A 19,747-nucleotide genomic window follows, 5' to 3' on the forward strand; every position below is an offset into this window, starting at 1 on the left:
CTCCAATGTGGGTCTATCTCCATCCATCGCCAGATGAAGGTTCTATGGTGACATGCAAGATATTCATCAGTATGGCTATAGGATAGGGCCATTTCAGGTTCCCTCTCCTCAGCTGCCCAAGGAACTAACTGGGGACATCTCCCTGGACACCTGGGAGGCCCTCTAGAGTCAAGTCTTTTGCCAACCCTAAAATGGCTCCCTTAATTAGAATATATACTTCCCTGCTCCCATATCCACCCTTCCTTTATCCCAACCATCCCAGTCCCCCAAGTTCCCCCATCCTCCCCTTCTCACTTTTCTCTCCCCATTTCCCCTTACCCTCATCCCACCCGACCCCCAAGTTCCCAATTTTTGCCCGGCAATCTTGTCTACTTCCAGTATCCAGGGGGATAACTATATGTTTTTCTTTGGGTTCAATGTTTAGCTTCTCTAGGATCACAAATTATAGGCTCAACGTCCTTTATTTATGGCTAGAAACCAAATATGAGTGAGTACATCCCATGTTCCTCTTTTTGGGTCTGGCTTACCTCACTCAGGATAGTGTTTTCTATTTCCGTCCATTTGCATGCAAAATTCAAGAAGTCATTGTTTTTTACCGCTGAGTAGTACTCTAATATGTATATATTCCACACTTTCTTCATCCATTCTTCCATTGAAGGGCATCTAGGTTGTTTCCAGGTTCTGGCTATTACAAACAATGCTGCTATGAACATAGTTGAACAAATGCTTTTGTGACCTGCCCAGCAGGTCCTACGTTACTCCAGGGTCTTGAAGAGGCACTATCTGAAAGACATGGGGGGAGAGAGAAACGGACGCCAAGCAGTATTCCTTGTCAAGGCATCCCGTTTATTGAAGCAAGTTTCATGTCTTAAATACTCCTCAGAAAGGAGCTAGGGCAAGGGGGAACTGAGGAAAGGGGGAAGGGAAGGAGGGGCTCAGTAGCTAGGCAACTAAGTGGGGCAGTTTGGCAGCTAAGCAGGGCAGTTGCAAGGTCAGTGGCTAGAACACCTACTGTTAATGATAAGCAGGAAGCCATGAAGACACTCTGTGGTGCTTTCCAGAGCTTGAGTCTCCATGGTCAGTACGTAATGTTTTGGCTAACTTTAAGTTTTCTTGTCTCAAGATTTTTCCTTCAAGGCCCTGTGAGATATGAGAAAGGAAAAGCCTGAAATGGCTCCTGACACTTTTGTAGTATGATAGGGCATCTCTTGGGTATATTCCCAAGAGTGGTATTGCTGGGTCCTGGGGTAGGTTAATTCCGAATTTCCTGAGAAACCACCACACTGATTTCCAAAGTGGTTGCACAAGTTTGCATTCCCACCAGCAATGGATGAATGTGGATTGGGAGGATCAACATAGTAAAAATGGCAATTCTAACAAAGGCAATTTATAGATTCAATGCAATCCCCATCAAGGTCCCATCAAAATTCTTCACAGATATTGAGAGGATAATAATCAACTTTATATGGAAAAACAAAAAACCCAGGATAGCCAAAACAATCTTATACAATAAAGGAACTTCTGGAGGCATTACCATCACTGACTTCAAACTTTATTACAGAGCTACAGTATTGAAAACAGCTTGGTATTGGCATAAAAACAGAGAAGTTGACCAATGGAATCGAATAGAAGACCTGGATTTTAACCCTCAATCATATGAACACCTGATTTTCGATAAAGGAGCTAAAAGTATACAATAGAAGAAAGAAAGCATATTCAACAAATGGTGCTGACGTAACTGGATGTCAGCCTGTAGAAGAAGCTTTTCAGTTTTAGGAGATCCCATTTTATTAATTGTTTCTCTCAGTGTCTGTGTTGCTGGGGTTCTATTTAGGAAGTGGTTCCCTGTGCCAATGCATTCAAGTGTACTTCCCACTTTCTCTTCTATAAGGTTCAGTGTGGCTGGCTTTATGTTGAGGTTTTTGATCCATTTGGACTTGAGTATTTATTTATTTATTTATTTATTTATTTATTTATTTATTTATTTATTATGTATACAATATTCTGCCTGCGTGTATGCCTGCAGGCCAGAAGAGGGCCCCAGACCTCTTTACAGATGGTTGTGAGCCACCATGTGGTTGCCAGGAATTGAACTCAGGACCTTTGGAAGAGCAGGCAATACTCTTAACCACTGAGCCATCTCTCCAGCCCCCCTCCTGTCTGTTCTTATGCCAATACCAGGCTGTTTTCAGTACTCTAGCTCTGTAGAATTTGAAGTCAGGTATTGTGATGTCTCCAGAAGTTCTTTTATTGTACAGGATTGTTTTGGCTATCCTGGTTTTTTTGTTTTTTGTTTTTTTTTTCTTTTCCAAATGAAGTTGAGTACCATTCTTTCGAGGTCTTTGAAGAATTTTGCTGGGCATTGCGTTGAATCTGTAGATTGCTTTTGGTAAGATTGCCATTTTTACTATGTTAAATCTGCCTACCCAAGATCATGGGAGATCTTTCCACTTTCTGGTGTCTTCTTCAATTTCTTTCCTCAAAGATTTAAAGTTCTTGTCATACAAGTCTTCCACTTGTCTGGTTAGAGTTACTCCGAGATATTTTATGCTATTTCCACACTGTAATTTTGACTGCACAAGTGACCATGGCTGCTGAGTAACTGTGGTTCACAATTGCCTGTAATTGCAGCTCCAAGAGATCATCCCATGATCTCTGTGGGTTCCTGTATACACAGGGCTTACATTCACACACACACACAGGTCTTCGTGGCTAGAGAGTTGTCTCAGTAATTAAGGAGGGCCTACTGCTCTTGGCTCACAACTGCCTATAGCTTTAGCTCCAGAGGATCCCTACGCCTATGGCCTCTGTGGGCACATCCACCCACTGTGCGCGCCCGTGAACACACACACACAATTTTAATGTTGTAATAAGAGCGGCGGGCTATGTCCCCGGCACCCGGCCGCCCGCATGGCTAGCTTATGCCCTGAAATAATTACACAGAAACTGTATTCTTTTAAACACTGCCTGGCCCATTAGTTCCAGCCTCTTATTGGCTAGCTCTTACATATTGATCTAACCCATTTCTAATATTCTGTGTAGCACCACCAGCTGGCTTACCAGGAAAGATCTTAACCTGCGTCTGTGTCAGAAGGGAGAATCATGGCGACTCACTGACTCGGCTTCTTTCTCCCAGCATTCTGTTCTGTTTATTCCACCCACCTAAGGGCTGGCCTATCAAATGGGCCAAGGCAGTTTCTTTATTAATTAACCAATGAAAGCAACAGATTAGAAAGAAATCACTCCCACATCATTTTAAGAATCTTCTTCTTTTTTATTTTTTTGGTTTTTTGAGACAGGATTTCTTTGTGTAACAGTCTGTCCTGGAACAAGCTCTTATAGACCAGGCTGGCCTCGAATTTACAGAGATCCGCCTGCCTCTGCCTCCTGAGTGCTGGGATTAAAGGCGTGTGCCACCACTGCCTGGCAAGAATCTTTTTAAAAATATTTTTTGCTTAACTTTTTTTTATGTACATTGGTGTTTTGCCATGGGTGTCAGGTCCCCTGGAACTGTAGTTACAGACAGTTGTTAGCTGCCATGTGGGTGTTGGGAATTGAACCCAGAATCTGTGGAAGAGCAGCTCTTAACAGCTGAGCTATCTCTCTAGCCCTAACTTTAAAAATCTTAAAAACAAAAATAATGATTTTTTTCAAAAAGACAAAAAACAAGAAGTTCCAAAGAGTAGAGGAATGAACGGCTTGTCCATCCTGAAGTCACAAACTTAGGTATTTTCATTCTTCCTACAAGGAAATGAACCTGCTGTTGTTAGCCACACCAGAGTCACTGATAGTGGGTGGTCTGCTCTGACTTGGAGGGAGTGGGCAGTGCTTTCAACACTTTTTTAAAATGCAAATTTATGCTTCATTTTAATTTATATTATAAATTAAGACTTTTTTGGTTTTGGTTTTTTGAGACTGGGCTGGGTTTATCTGTGTAGCTCTGGTGTCTTTCTTGATTGCTTTCTGCCATTTAAAAAGTAGATTATTTGGGCTGGAGATTTGGCTCAACAGTTAATAGTACTGGCAGCTCTTCCAGAGGACCCAGGTTTAATTCCCAGCACCCACATGACAACTCACAGTGTTGTAAGTCCAGTCCCGGAAGATCTGGCTCTCACACATACATACAGGCAAAACACTGCACATAAACATAGATTATTTAATGTGTAGTGGGTAAGGCGCATACCTTTAAGAGATTTGTCTGATTATTATATTCAGAAGGGCTCCTCTACAGTGGCATTAGGTTCATTCTGATTTACGTAGTTGGACACAGTGGCCATCGAGAGTCCACATGTAAATAACCCTCTGATGTTTCCTTAAAGGTCCTCACTGTACGGATTGGGAATCACCCGGGTGTCCTGAACCCTAGTCCCTCTGTGGAAACAGTGCAGGTGCGCTTCATCTGTGCCCACCCTGCCAGCATGCTGGTGACACCAGTGTACAAGGTGGCAACAGGCACTCAGCCGTGTCCTCTGCCACAGTACAACAAGCAACTGGTAAGTGCAGACTGTCCTCCAAAGACATAGGCGCTTTTGTCTAAGTGTCTGCAAGATAAGGGATGAAATGCAGCTTCCGGCTGTCAGGTGAGAGGCACTGCTGTCCTTGTACTCAGATGACAAAGGAGGAACTAAGTTACAGTTGGGAACATTTAGTAGCACAACTGTCTACTGTACTAGGAAATTATGGCCGAAGACAAATGAGCCCCTGAATAGTGTCTAAATTGTTTTACCGACATCTCCCCTGTCAAACCTTTTGCTAGCATTATAAATAAGTAAGGGAAATTACTTCTGCGGCACAAGTACCTCGACGACCCATGGTAAACAAAGCCCAGCACGGTGACACAGAGGTGAAGTCACTCTCTAGGTGAACCAGGCACTGAAACATGCACTCCTCCTGCCTCAGCCTCCTGAGTGCCGGGATTACATGTGTATGCTACCGTGCCTCCCCCCCGTTCCTACTCTCCAGTGCCTGACAGCCCTGTTACCACGGCTCCCACTCACACCTCTCTTCCTACTCTCCAGTGCCTGTCAGCCCTGACAGCCCTGATGGCCCTGTTACTGAAGCCAGTTTGAGTGCAGGCATTGTCTCACATCTAGAGCCCTCCTCTCGAGTCAAGTTGACATAAAACTAGCCAGCCAGGGACTAAGTGTCCTTACATGCAGTCAAATCAGGGCTAGAAAGGTGGTCCAGCAACCATGTCAGGAGGTTCATTCCTGTAACCATAGTTCACAAGATCCAACACCCTCTTCTGGCCTTCTTGGGCACCGGCACATACATGGCTCACACACACACACTTAGGTGTACATGAATACACATAGATAAAGATGAAGTCCTTTTTAAAAAAAAAACATTTATGTATTTATTATGTATACAATATTCTGTCTGTGTGTATGTCTACAGGCCAGAAGAGGGCACCAGATCTCATTACAGATGGTTGTGAGCCACCATGTGGGTTCTAGGAATTGAACTCAGGACCACTGGGAGAGCAGCCAGTGCTCTTAACCTCTGAGCCATCTCTCCAACCCCAATGAAGTCCTTTTGAAAATAATGAATCAACAAAAATCCTAAAAAGACTTAAAAAACACTTGGTGGAATATATAGGGAAAATTGAGACTCTGTATTTAGTGATGCTACATTAATGTGTGTGTATGTATGTGTGTGTGTGTGTGTGTGTGTGCATGCACACGCATGCTTGGGCTGTGACATACAAGTGGAGGTCAGAGAGCAACCACAAGTATCAGCCCTTTCCTTCCATCATGTTTGAAACAGGGTCTTTCTTCTTCACCATTGCATGTGCTAAGCTAGCCGCCTTCCTCCCATCAGGGAGTCTCCTGTCTCCACCTCCCACCTTGCTGTAGGGGCGCTAAAATCACAGACACATACTACAAGGTTCTGGGGATCGGAACGCAGGTGCTCATGCTCGCAGCACAAGCGCTGTAAAGCCCTCTGAGCCCTCTCCCCAGAACTTATGTCGGCATTCTTAAGCACAGAGGGGTTGGAGAGATGGATAAGTGATTAAGTTCTTGGGCAGACCTGAGTTCAGTTCCCAGCACCCACATCCAGCAGCTCGTAATCACCTGTAACTCCAGCTCCAGAAGATTCGATGACTCCTTCTGATCTCGGCGGGTGCCTGCAGGCATGGGCATGGATACACACATGGACATACATGGGCATACACATGCACATAGCCAGTGGGTGCCTGCATACATGGGCATGGATACACACATGGACATACATGGACATATAGCCAGTGGGTGCCTGCATGCATGGGCATGGATACACACATGGACATACATGGGCATACACATGCACATAGCCAGTGGGTGCCTGCATACATGGGCATGGATACACACATGGACATACATGGACATATAGCCAGTGGGTGCCTGCATGCATGGGCATGGATACACACGTGGACATACATGGGCATACACATGCACATAGCCAGTGGGTGCCTGCATGCATGGGCATGGATACACACGTGGACATACATGGGCATACACATGCACATATCCAGTGGGTGCCTGCATACGTGGGGATGGATACACACATGAACATATACAATGCACATAGCCAAAAATAAAACTAAAAGATATTTTTCTTAAGTACAGTATTATTGTTTTGTTTGTTTACATAGAAAATGTTCTCTTTCATAGGAAATACATGATGAAATATTTGGGGTGGGATAAAGTGCCATATTAGTTACATCATTCAGAAATCAAAATGCAGCTAACAAATACCTGCCCTGTCGGAAGAGGGAGCCACTTGCTGGTCACAGCTGCCCAGCCACGAAATAATCACACAAAACTGTGATGATTAAATCACTGTTTGGCTCATTCGTTCTAGCTTCTTATTGGCTAACTCTTATATTAATTTAACCCATTTCTATTGATCTGTGTATCACCATGTGGCAGTGGCTTACCTGCAAAGTTTCAGCATGTCTGACTCTGGCGGCTCCATGGCATCTCTCTGACTCTGCCCTTCTTTATCCCAGCATTTAGTTTAGTCTTTCCTGCCTACCTAAGTTCTGCCCCATCAACAGGCCAAGGCAATTTCTTTATCATTAATGGTAATCACAGCACACAGAGGGGACTCCCACATCACTGCCCCCAAGCCCTGAAGCTGAGGAATAAAGGGAAGAGGAAGAGGAAGCACACACACCCCATGTTAACAAGCACTGGGTCAGGTCAACTTAAAAACTGTCAAAGTGGAAGTCTGAGAGGAAATGTAATTCCTGTTTTCAAGCATAGCTTGCCACCCCTAAGGCTACTGAATTAACTAAATTATTGTGTGTGTTCATGTGTTTTGTGTGTGTGTGTGTGCAAATATGTTTGCCATGGTTTGTGTGTGGAAATCAGAGGACTACTTTATGAAGCTGATTCTCTCTTCCCATCTTTTGTTAGTTCCAGGGATAGAATCCATCCCAGGATTTTATAGCAAGGGACTTAACCCACTGAGCTGATCCAATAGCCTTTTTATAAAACGTCCTTTCTGACCTTTTCTTTTCATGTAGATTCCTGTGTCCAGCCTGAGGGACTCGGTCCTGGAACTGGCAGTATTTGATCAACATGGGAGGAAGTTTGATAATTTCAGTTCATTAATACTCGAATGGAAGTCTTCCAATGAGACGCTAGCCCATTTTGAAGATTCTAAGTCAATGGGGATGGTAGCCAAAGATGATGGCAGTGGACAGACCCATTTGCACGGTACTGTAAGAGCTTGTGGGTGTAAACCAGGTATTTGCTACATGGTTCACATGCTGCCTGTGGGCAATTGTTTCCTTCCAAATTTCATCATGTTGCCTTTCATCTTTGATATATGTGCTTTTTTGTATTTTGTCTTTCAAGACAGAGTTTCTCTGTGTAGCCTTGGCTGTCCTGGAACTCACTCCGTAGATGAGGCTGACCTCCCTCAAACTCAAAAGAGATCCGCCTGCTTCTGCCTCTTGAGTGCTGGGATTAAAGTCATGAGCCACCACTACCCATCTATTTGTGCTTTTTAAATAGAAAAACATAAAGGTAGGATTGGCAGTGCCACTCAGTGAGAGACCATATATGTAGCCTGTGTGAGCCCCTGGGGCCTGTCGTTTCCCTCCCCCACCCCCCAGTGCTGAGAAATCCAGAAGGGGTTGGTAGAAAGGAGAGAAAGAGAAGTGGGACTATCTGGGAACGTTGCCTGTTTGGTAGTGTTTGCCTAACTGTGAAGCCCTAGATTCAGTCTTTAGCACTAGATAAACAGCCTGGTGGCTCTCATACTTTGGAGGAAGAGGCAGGAGGATCACTGGCCTGGGCCCATAAGATGCCTCTGTAGTTAAAGGTGCTTGCCACTGAAGATTGGAGACCTCGTTTGAACCCACAGAGCCCATTGAAGTGTGGAAGGAGAGAGATGACCCCTCAAAGATGTTCTCTGACCCTACAGTCCCATTCCCTGTCTCTGCAGAATCACTATGGTGGCAGAGGCTGTACATACATATCCTGAAAACTAGAGGTCCCCCGAGGCCCTCATCGCCACTAGCGAGGCTCAGGTCAGTGTGCCCTTTGCACCAGACACTTCACTTTGGGCAAAGCCACTGCGCAAACGTTTTCCCAGGTTTCCTGCTGGCAAGGCTCCAGCATTGAGAGGGACAGCGAAGTCTGCGCTTTGGAGCAATGCTGCCACTATGTACCAAACAAGGAGATTCGGAAATACTTCAGAGGCCACAGCTGAGTCTGTCATGGTTGCACTTTGCTGATGGTGACATTGTCTCACCAGCCTTGGGCATCCTACCCACAATAGACTGAAAACGCAGAGGAGGTAGGGGAATCCTGAGGCCGCAGTGTGCTCGCATGAACATGAGGACTTTTCTAGCGGGTGCCAAGTGACACTGGCTGATTTCACAGCTGTTTATACCCTGCTGTGGCTGCCCTAGAGTTCACCACTGGTTCCTTACTTATATTAACCACCTCTGCAGAGCTGTCTTAGGGGAGGCGAAAAGATGACAAATGGACCAGTGTGATGCTAAGAAGTTTGCAAATAGCCTGCCTACAAAAGGAAAGGACTTATGGGCAGAGAATCAAGAGCCCCCGCCCAGGAGTGCTTGCTGCCCCGGCTCCTGAGACTCCACCCAGGAGTGCCTGACTGTAAGTGCTGTGTTTGGGGAAGTATTTGATGAGGATGGCTGGTCCCTGTGCTGCTCTGAGCACCTTCTCTGAAGAGCTCTCTCCATGAGCTGCAGCTTCATTGCTGGAACGCTCCAGCAACTGGACTCTTTCCTCCTTGGCTCCCTCTCCGGACTGTGGGTCTTCCAGGGTCAGAAGCTTGCCTTTCTAGAGTACAATTGGCAGGTGGACTTTGAGTCTATACGTGGTAGAAACTGCGTCCTCACAGCAAAGAGCCCCAGCCCAGTCCCAGAGTACTTTTCCTGGGAGGGGCTTCCAGCACGTCTGCAAAGCCGCCAATCAAGGCAAACTCTTCAAGTGAGTATGTCTCACTGTTATCTAGCTGCCTGCACCCCCCCCTTCAGGGAGTCAGGGGTCATCAAAGGAAACTGAACACTGGGGAAAAAAGTCCTCTGAGGTCCACAGTGTCCCATGGCATGTCCCCTCACACACTTCAAACACACAGGTAAGATTAGATAAGAAGAAGGAGAAGTTGAGGTCATCCTGGTATAACAAAAACCAAAAGAAGGAAGGAAGGAAGGAAGGAAGGAAGGAAGGAAGGAAGGAAGGAAGGAAGGAGAGAGAGAGAGACAGAGGCATTCGGGAGGCAGAGGCAGGCAGATTCCAGTGAGTTCAAGGCCAGCCTGGTCTACAAAGTGAGTTCCAGGAGAGCTACACAGAGAAACTCTGTCTTGAAAAAGAAAGAAAGAAAGAAAGAGAGAGAGAGAGAGAGAGAGAGAGAGAGAGAGAAAGAAAGAAAGAAAGAAAGAAAAGAAAGGAAAAAAGAAAGAGGAGGAAGGAAAAAAGAAGTGTGAGATAGTGAATATGGAAAAGAAAAAAGAAATGAAACCTCAGTACAGAATGTATCCAGGGAGGTAAAACAACCCCTCCTTAAGACAAAAAGTAAACAACTCAGAATAGCTTCAGGAAGTTCCTAAAACTGACCAGGTTCATTAGAACCCTCCCTTCCCAAGAATAAGTAATAAAGACAGCTGAAAGCGACTTCAGACAAGCTGAGCTGCTTGGAAGAGGCAAAGACCAAACAGCCCGGGAGAAGCAGAGATAAGCCAACCTGTGAAGGGCTGAGACCTAGTGAGCGCCTGGGTCAGGACACTCTCCAGCCTGTGTTGCAGACCGGGCATACACTCCAAGTTTCCAGCGTCTGGGAGCTGTCATCTATGCTGGGGTGGGCTTTTTGATACAACTGTCTTCAAATTATTTCTACTCCTATAAGTAACTCCTCATCAATATTCATGTAAGAAATCCCAATAAAACTCAGTGGTCCACCAAGGTGGGCTTTGGTGGCATCATGCTTTGTGGTCTGTTGTTGGGTCTGTATCTGGAGTGAGTGGATCTTTGTTTCCACATCCCCTTGAACAGTGCCACACAGATGGTGAGGGAGTCTGAATGGGTGTGGACCCCATAGACTCTTATACCTGAATGTTTGGTTCCCATTTGGGGGCTACTTGTTTAAGTAGGGTTAGGCAGCATGATCTTGCTGGAGGTGTGTCACTAGGGGACTTAAGGTTTTCAAAGCCCACACCATCCCCAGTTAGCTCTCTCTGACTCATGTTTGTGGATGAGATTTAAGCCCTCAGCTACGACTTCAGCACCCAGCCTGCCTGCTTACAGCCATGTTCCCCACTGTAGTGATCATGGAACCGTGAGCCCCAGATTAAATGCTTCTTTTATAGATTTTCTTGGTCATGATGATAGAAAAGTAACTAAGCCAGATGGGGAGGAGAAGAAAGAAACCCAGGCATGGTTCCTCACAGCTCTAACCCCAGAACTGGGGTCTATAGCAAGAGGCAAGCCTGAGCTATCGGGTAAGACCATGTCTCAAAACAAACAGGAAGGGAAAGGGCAGTGAGAAAGCTCTGCGGGGAGCCTGACAACCCAGGATAATACCATGTGGCAGAAGGGGTGAACCTGTTCCTGAAGCGGTCCTCTCACTGTGAGTCCACCAGACAAGAATAGAGACTGTCCCCAAAGTCTTTTAGTAGAATTAAACAAGGTTCATTTTCTATCAGGCAGAACTGTATCTTTAAGGCAGGTTTGAAAGAACAGCCCGGAACACAGAAGAAAGTGGGGCTCATATAGATCAAAACCTGCAAAACTGGAAAGTCCCAAGGGGTTTTAGTTGTGCAGGAACTTGGCAGAACATCTCCTCAGGGTGGAGATCAGGGTCTGGTCAGAGTGTAGGCTGTGAAACATGATGTCAAACTCCAGAAAATGGATCAAGAGAAGGTCAAACTTGAGTTTTACAGAAAACAGAGATGAAGTGTTTTTGACTTTGTAACAATATAGCCTCTTAAATCTTAAACTGGAGTCAGGTCAGTCCATCACTTATCTGTGTACACACAAAATAAAAAAGTAAGCAAATAAATGGGGTCTGGAGAGATGGCTCAGCTGTTAAGAGCACTGGCTGTTCTTCCAGAGGACCCAGGGTTCAATTCCCAGCATATACTTGGCAGCTCACAACTGGCTATAACTCCAGTTCCAGGACACCCAACACCCTTACACAGACATACATGTGGGCAAAACACCAATGCACATAAAATAGAAAGAAAATAAACAAATAAATGTAAGAAAAAAAACATTAAAACTGGGCATGGTGACACAAACCTTTATTCCCAGCACTCAGGTGTCTGAGAAGTGCAAGATGATGCATATTATGTTCAAGGCCAGCCTGAACTGCATGAGACCCTCAAGACAACAAAGAAGAAAATTAATTTTAAAATGGCTTGAACTATGCCCATCAAAATCCCAGCAAAATTCTTCAAAGACCTCGAAAGAACGGTACTCAACTTCATTTAGAAAAGCAAAAAACCCAGGATGGCCAAAACAATCCTGTACAATAAAAGAACTTCTGGAGGCATCACAATCCCTGACTTCAAATTCTACTACAGAGCTACAGTACTGAAAACAGCCTGGTATTGGCATAAGAACAAACAGGAGGATCAATGGAACCAAATAGAAGACCCAGATATCAATCCACACATCTTCAAACACCTGATCTTTGATAAGGAAGCAAAATATATCAAATGGAAAAAAGAAAGTATATTTAACACGTGGTGCTGGCATAACTGGATATCAACATGTAGAAGAATGAGAATATACCCATATCTATCACCATGCACAAAACTCAAGTCCAAGTGGATCAAAGACCTCAACATCAGAGATCTGATCTCCAAAATATACAAAGAACTCAAGAAATTGGACACCAAAAGATCACATAATCCAATAAAAAAAAAAAAAATGAAGGGGGCCGGAGAGATGGCTCAGTGGTTAAGAGCATTGCCTGCTCTTCCAAAGGTCCTGAGTTCAATTCCTGGCAACCACATGGTGGCTCACAACCATCTGTAATGAGGTCTGGTGCCCTCTTCTGGCCTGCAGACATATGCACAGACAGAATATTGTATAAATAATAAATAAATATTTAAAAAAAATGAAGTACAGACCTAAACAGAGAACTCTCAACAGAGGAATCTAAATGGCTGAAAGACACTTAAAGAAATGTTCAATATCCTTAGTCATCAGAGAAATGCAAATCAAAACAACTCTGAGATTCCATCTTACACCTGTAAGAATGGCCAAGATCAAAAACACTGATGACAACTTATGCTGGAGAGGTTGTGGGGAAAAGGGAACACTCCTGCATTGCTGGTGGGAATGCAAGCTGGTCCAACCCCTTTGGATGTCAGTGTGGCGATTTCTCAAAAAATTAGGAAACAACCACCTCCATCCAGGAGCTCATCCCTTCCTGACAGCATCCTCTCTGCCGTCCTCTGCCTCACCTTCCACATTAATGTCCTCAGTGATTGTCCTAAAACACGGGTCTGGGATGGAGAGCAGAGAGACTGCCCTCTCAACCTGCACAAAACCTGGGTTTGATCTCCAGCACCACGTAAACAGGGTGTAATAAGCTCTGCCGTCCCAGTGCCCAGGCCAAAGCAGGAGATCAGAGTTCCTGGCCATCTTCCAGCCTCCAAGTTCAAGATAAGCTCCAGCTGCACAAGACCCTGAGTCAAAATAACAAAACTATGAAACAGCCAGGCATGGTGGATGCACACCTTTAATCCCAGGACTCAGGAGGCAGAGGCAGGGGGATCTCTGTGAGTTTGGAGGTCAGTGTGATCTACGGAGTGAATTAGTTCCGGAACAGTCAGAGCTGTTACACAGAGAAACCCTGCCTCGAAAAACAAAACAAATCTTTGAAATAAAATAGAAAATGAACATGAAGGAGCTGCGGATAGAGCTCAGTGTTACACACTAGCCTCAGACGTTACATAAGTGCTCCAACACCGAGCTGCCCCACGCTCCCAGGAACTCTGATCGCTAACTACGGCAGTATCTCTCTCCTGCCCCTGGCTTTATACACAAACACCATGTTCCTTTAGATGTTCTCATCACTGAACTATAAACTGTCTCTTGGGAGACTGGGAACTTCCGGTCTTTCTCTGCTCCTAGTCTGAAGTAGACATTCTGAGCATCAGGTGGGAGCATATGCTATAATCTCAGTGACAGGAGGCAGAGGCCGGAGCGGCTCAAGTCGTGGGACAGCCTAGGCTATAGCAAGTCAGGGCCAGCCGGGGGATGTGAGACTTTGTTTAAGGAAAGGAAAAGAAAGAGGGTCGGCCATGGTGGCACAGGTCTTTAACTGGGCACTCAGGAGACAGAAACTGGTGGATCTCTGTGAGTTTGGGGCCAGCCAGGGTTATGCAATGAGAACCTGTCTCAAAAAGAAATGAAAGAGAGAGCAAGACAGACAGACAGACAAATAGGTACAGCAGATTGGCTCAGCAGTTCAGTCCCCACGACCAACGTGTTGGAAGGTAACTGAGCCCACAAATGCCCTCGGACACATGTACCCCACCACCGCACCCACACGCACGCACACACACACGCGTTAAGCTAAAAACAGTAGCGATGCACCTTTTCAATTTTTCGAGTGACTGATTGTCATGTGGAAGAAGGCCCCAAAAGACTCCCTGTCACTGCTATTTATAAATTGAAAACTTATACAAAAATGTCCCCATGCATTAGCTTTCTATCCATTTTTGGAATTATAGGCCATTACAGGAAGAAAGAATTTTAGGTTTTTGTCTGGCCCAATTTCTCATTTAATAAAGGACATGAGGGGTCAATTTTTGCTTGAAGTCATGCAAACCCAGTGTTCTCTCTTTTTTTTTTTTCAGAAGGACAGATGTGAAAGTGTTCTCTTTTTTTTTTTTTTTTTTTGACTTTCCCCTTTCAGTGTTTTTCTCTCCACAGTAAATGTTGGAAAACACTGAGCCAGACTCTGGTTTTCCGGAGACCGCTTTGCAGAGGGTGTTACTGTCTCTTACAGTGTTTTTCTGCTTTAGGCCATCAGACCCTTAAAGTCCATCGAATGAAGGGGACTGTGCTCATTGCAGTCAACTTCGTGGGCTATTCAGGAAAGAAAAGCCCAGAGGTGAGTGAAAATTCTCATTACAGGGATCTAGATTAGGGCCTGGCATGGCCGCCGCACACGCCTGCAATGCTTGCCTGGGCTACGTAATGAGATCCTATCCCAAAACTCAACAGTTTATAAAAAAGAGAGAGTCTACAAAGTTAAGCGGGCAGGGAAAGAGGGGGTCTAGGAAGAGTTGGGGGAGGGGAGGATATGATCAAAATATGTTGTATGAAATTCTCAAAGAACTAATAAAATTAAAGAAGGACCAGGCGGTGGTGGCACACACCTTTAATCCCAGCTCTCGGGAATCAGAGACAGGCTAATCTCTGTGAGTTCAAGGCCAGCCTGGTGTACAGAATGAACTCCAGGACAGCCAGAGCTACACAGAGATAATAATAATAATAATAATAATAATAATAATAATAATAATAATAAATAAAAATAAAGTAGGAAGGAGCAAAGAGGGGAAGAAGGAAAGGGAGGAAAAGGGAAAGAAATAGAATGAACTCAAATGTAAAGCTCCTCTCTAGAAGTCACTAGCTGGAATTTTCTCCTTGGGTCAGTCTCTGCTGTCCTCTGTGCTCACTCCCTGGTTAGGAAATTTCCCACTCGCCCAGATCTGCAGTGGCGGAGCTGCTCCTGGTGGAGGATGTCACCGTGAGGCCCGAGAACGCTACCGTCTACAACCATCCTGACGTGAAGGTGAGGAGACTCCTGTGGCAAGGCGGCGAGGGACTTCACCTGCTGTTGACAGTCAAGCGCACAGGACGTGGAAGGACGAGCTGCAGTGCCCTTAAGGCCAGTCTGTGGCGGCCCTGTCCTGTTGTCTTCCGTCTGCACACTGCTCTTTTGTTACATAGAAGTCACCTCCTGGGGGGCTGGAGAGATGGCTCAGTGGTTAAGAGCATTGCCTGCTCTTCCAAATGTCCTGAGTTCAATTCCCACATGGTGGCTCACAACCATCTGTAATGAGGTCTGGTGCCCTCTTCTGGCTTGCAGGCATACATGGAGACAGACTATTGTATACATAATAAGTAAATATTTTCAAAAAAAAAAAAAAGAAGAAGAAGAATAAGTCATCTCCTGTGGGCTATAAACCAAAAGAATGGAGCATTGTTTGTCTGATTTTTCTACAGGAAGTATTTCACCTTGTGGAAGGGTCTGGCTACTTCCTAGTCAACAGCAGTGAGCAAGATATAGTCACCATTCTTTACGCAGAAGCAGAGAGCTCTATCCAGGTGGGTTGGTGAGCTTTCCAAGCTCAAGGTCTCAGGTCAAAGTGCTTTTTTGTTTCGATTTGGTGTTTTGAACTTTTTATCACATTATTTAGTGTGTGTGTGTGTCTGTCTGTGTATATGTGTCTGTGTGTTAGTGTCTGTGTATATGCCTCTGTGTGTGTCTAATCTATATCTTTATACATCTTTACAAATGAAGCATAAACAAAAGCAACACACCTCTACATAGTTAAACGAATATTCCACAACAAGAGAGATGACTCAGTGGTTAAAAGCACTGGCTGCTGCCGGGCGGTGGTGGCGCACGCCTTTAATCCCAGCACTCGGGAGGCAGAGGCAGGTGGATCTCTGTGAGTTCGAGGCCAGCCTGGTCTACAAAGGGAGTTCCAGGACAGGCTCCAAAGTTACAGAGAAACCCTGTCTCGAAAAACCAAAAAAAAAAAAAAAAAACACTGGCTGCTCTTCTAGACGACCTGGGTTCGAGTCCCAACACCCACATTCACAACTGTCTGTAACTCTGGGATTCTCTGGCCTCTGAAGATTATACGTCACATGACAGTTTATCAATATAATTCATATCACAGCTATTATCATGAAGGAATATTGGATTTTGTCAAATGTTTTCTGCATGAACTGAAATAATTATATGATTTCTGTCCTGAGTCCATGTAGATTATGTATCACATCTATTAACTTGTATACATGGAACAGCCCTGCATCTCTGGAATGAAGCCAGTTCAGTTACAGGGAACAATCTTTGTTGTTGTTGTTTTGTTTTGTTTTTTGTGGTTTTTTGTGTGCTGGGATTAAAGGCGTGCGCCACCACCGCCCGGCTGTTGTTGTTGTTTTCTTTTTTACTTTGGGAGACAGAGTTTCTCTGTGTAACAATCCTGGCTATCCTGGAACTCACTTTGTAGAAGAGCCTGGCCTCAAACTCAGAGACCTGCCTTTGCCTCCTGAGTGCTGGAATTAAAGCTGTGAACTACCACTGCCTGTCTCAACAATCTTTTTGATGTGTTGGGATTTCTTGTTGTTGTTTGTTTTTTAAATTCCTTTGTTTTAATTTTTGTTTTTCTGAGACAGGGTCTACCTATGTAATCCTGGATGTCCTGGCACTCACTGTGTAGACCAGCTTAGCCTCAAACTCACAGAGATCTGCCCGCCCCTGCCTTCCTAGTGCTGGGATTAAGGCATGGGTTACCGCTTCCAGTTTGATGTGTTCTTGAGTTTGGTTTACAAGGTTTTGGGGTTTTGCTTTTGGGCTTTTTTTTTTAAGGTAGTTTTTAAGACACAGTGTCACTGTTTGCCCTGGGTAGCCTGGTACTCAGTATGTAGACCAGGCTGTTCCTAGAATTCAAGGCTTGTCTCATCTCTGCCTCTATCCCACGGGTACTGAGAGAAGAAACATGAACCACCATGCCTACCTACAGTATTTGTTTTGGTGTTATTTATTTATTTATTTATTTATTTATTGTTTCTTCAAGACAGAGTTTCTCTGTGTAGTCCTGGCTGTCCTGGAACTCGCTCTGTAGACCAGGCTGACCTCAAACTCACAGAGATCCGCCCGCCTCTGTCTCACAAGTACTGAGATTAAAGGCGTGCGCCACCACCTCCCAGACTTGTTTTTAATAAATGTTTTATTCTACTAGTTTTTAGATTATGTGTATACGTGAGTGCAAGTGGCAACCAGGGCCAGAGAAAGGCATCTGGTCCCCCGGAGCTGGAGATAGTGGCTGTGGCACGTGGGATATGGGTGCCGGGAATTGAACTGGGTGCTCTGGACACAGTGATCACGGCCACTGACACTGGGAGGGGACACAGGGTGATCACGGCCGCTGACATTGGGAGCGGACACAGGGTGACCACGGCCGCTGACAGCGGACACAGGGTGACCACAGCCGCTGACACTGGGAGTGGACACAGGGTGACCACGGCTGCTAACAGCGGACACAGGGTGACCACGGCTGCTGACAGTGGACACAGGGTGATCATGGCCGCTGACAGCAGACGCAGGGTGACCACGGCTGCTGCTGCACAGTAAGTAGCTTTGGTACAAAGACAGAAGCCAAGTGCCATCCATTTTCACCGCCACCTCCACCCGCAGTCATAGCCCATACATATGTGTTTTCTTCATGAAAGCTTTCCCTGCTGGTGACTAAGGAGCTGGGGGGGGGGTGTTAGAGTCTGCTAATACAGGTCTGATTCTGCCTCGCACTAAACACCATCTACTTCCTTCTAGGTGGTTCCAGTCCATCCTGGATTTCTAACCTTGGAAGTGTACGACCTGTGCTTGGCTTTCTTGGGTCCAGCAACTGCCCGGCTCAGGGTGTCAGACATACAGGAAGTGGAGCTGGATCTGATCGACAAGGTGAGCGCAATTTCATGTCAGGAGCGGCACAGGCCTGATTCACTCCCCCAGCACATTTAAGACTATCTCCTCAACTCAGCTCCTGCAGACCTTAGACTAATGAGACACTTTTAATCCAGCAAAGAGACAGAAGGATCTCTGTGAGTTCGAAGTCAACCTGGTCTAAAGAGTGAGTTCCAGGACAGTCAAGACTACACAGAGTAACCCTGTCTCCAAAAAAAAAAAAAAAAAAAAAAAATGTGCACATCAGACTAGAGAGATGGCTCATTGACTAAGAGCACTGGCTGCTCTTCCAGAGGTCCTGAGTTCAATTCCCAGCAACCACATGGTGACTCACAACCATCTATAAGAAGATCTGGCACCCTCTTCTGGCCTGCAGCATACATGCAGGCAGAACACTGTATACATAATAAATAAATAAATCTTAAAAAAACAGTGTCTGCCATCATCACCTGGCTGACTTAATTTTTTAAAAAAGAGTAATCCCAGCACCCAGGAGGCAGAATCAGGCAGATCTCTGCGAGTGTGAAGCCGACCTGTGCTACCTCATGAGCTTCAGGCCAGCCTGCGCCACATAGTGGGGAGGGGAGAAGAGAGGCTGGGGTGGAGAGAGCCAAGTAGATGGCTCACTGGGTGAGAGTGCCTACTGCCAAGTCTGAGAACCTGACTCCCCTGGGACCCACGTGGCGAGAGAAGAGGGCCAACTCCTGCAAGGCGTGCTCTGACCTCCCTGGCACACTGCGGTATATACAAGTGTGCACACAAAAATAAACATATAAAGAAAGGAATGAATTGGGGGAGGGCTACAAATATCGCACACAGCTTCAAGATCATTGATCAGAGGCCTACCAGGAACATCTGGATGCATAGAAATGTCTGTCCCTCAGAAATGTAGCCGTCCTTACTCAGTGGAGTACATATGCTACATGCTACCTTTTTTCAACTGCTAGGTTGAGATTGGCAAAACCGTGTTAGTGGTTGTGAGGGTTCTTGGCTCTTCCAAACACCCTTTTCGGAACAAGTACTTCAGAAACATGGATGTCAGACTTCAACTGGCGTCTGCCATTGTCACCCTGAGGTAAGTTCTGCTCAGTACCGACAGTCTCCCTCCTGCTGGCCTGGTCAGCTTCCCTCACCAAAGGGTTCCCTCCTGTCCTTTCGGTAGTTTACCAGTCCATGCTCTTTCCCACAGTCTGTGTCTGTATTCATTCAAGCTGGGTGCTATGGTGTGTGCCTGCAAGCCCAGCATTCGAGAGGCTGAGACACAAAGATCACAGGTTCGAGGTCAGCCTATGCTCCATAGGACTCTCTCAAAAAAATGAAAGTCGGGGCTGGGGAGATGGCTCAGTGGTTAAGAGTTTGATTCCTGCCTGGCGGTGGTGGCGCACGCCTTTAATCCCAGCACTTGGGAGGCAGAGGCAGGCGGATCTCTGTGAGTTCGAGACCAGCCTGGTCTACAAGAGCTAGTTCCAGGACAGGCTCCAAAACCACAGAGAAACCCTGTCTCGAAAAACCAAAAAAAAAAAAAGTTTGATTCCCAGCACCTACATGGTGTGTCTCACGACCTCACGAC

At 45.6% G+C, this 19,747-nt stretch overlaps 1 protein-coding gene across 1 annotated transcript in view; it reads left to right on the top strand.

The window, feature by feature from the left end:
* Nucleotides 1-19,747, top strand: part of Nup210l (nucleoporin 210 like) — a 105,324-nt gene that overhangs the window by 47,027 nt on the left and 38,550 nt on the right. Inside the window, exons 16-22 of the mRNA XM_057793822.1 lie at nt 4,320-4,493; nt 7,511-7,703; nt 14,501-14,589; nt 15,169-15,273; nt 15,708-15,809; nt 18,046-18,174; nt 19,125-19,252. Coding sequence (XP_057649805.1) covers nt 4,320-4,493; nt 7,511-7,703; nt 14,501-14,589; nt 15,169-15,273; nt 15,708-15,809; nt 18,046-18,174; nt 19,125-19,252 — 920 coding nt within the window. The remainder of the gene's footprint in view (nt 1-4,319; nt 4,494-7,510; nt 7,704-14,500; nt 14,590-15,168; nt 15,274-15,707; nt 15,810-18,045; nt 18,175-19,124; nt 19,253-19,747) is intronic.

Source organism: Chionomys nivalis, chromosome 18 (genome assembly GCF_950005125.1).
Source record: "Chionomys nivalis chromosome 18, mChiNiv1.1, whole genome shotgun sequence".
Taxonomy (NCBI): Eukaryota; Metazoa; Chordata; class Mammalia; order Rodentia; family Cricetidae; genus Chionomys; species Chionomys nivalis.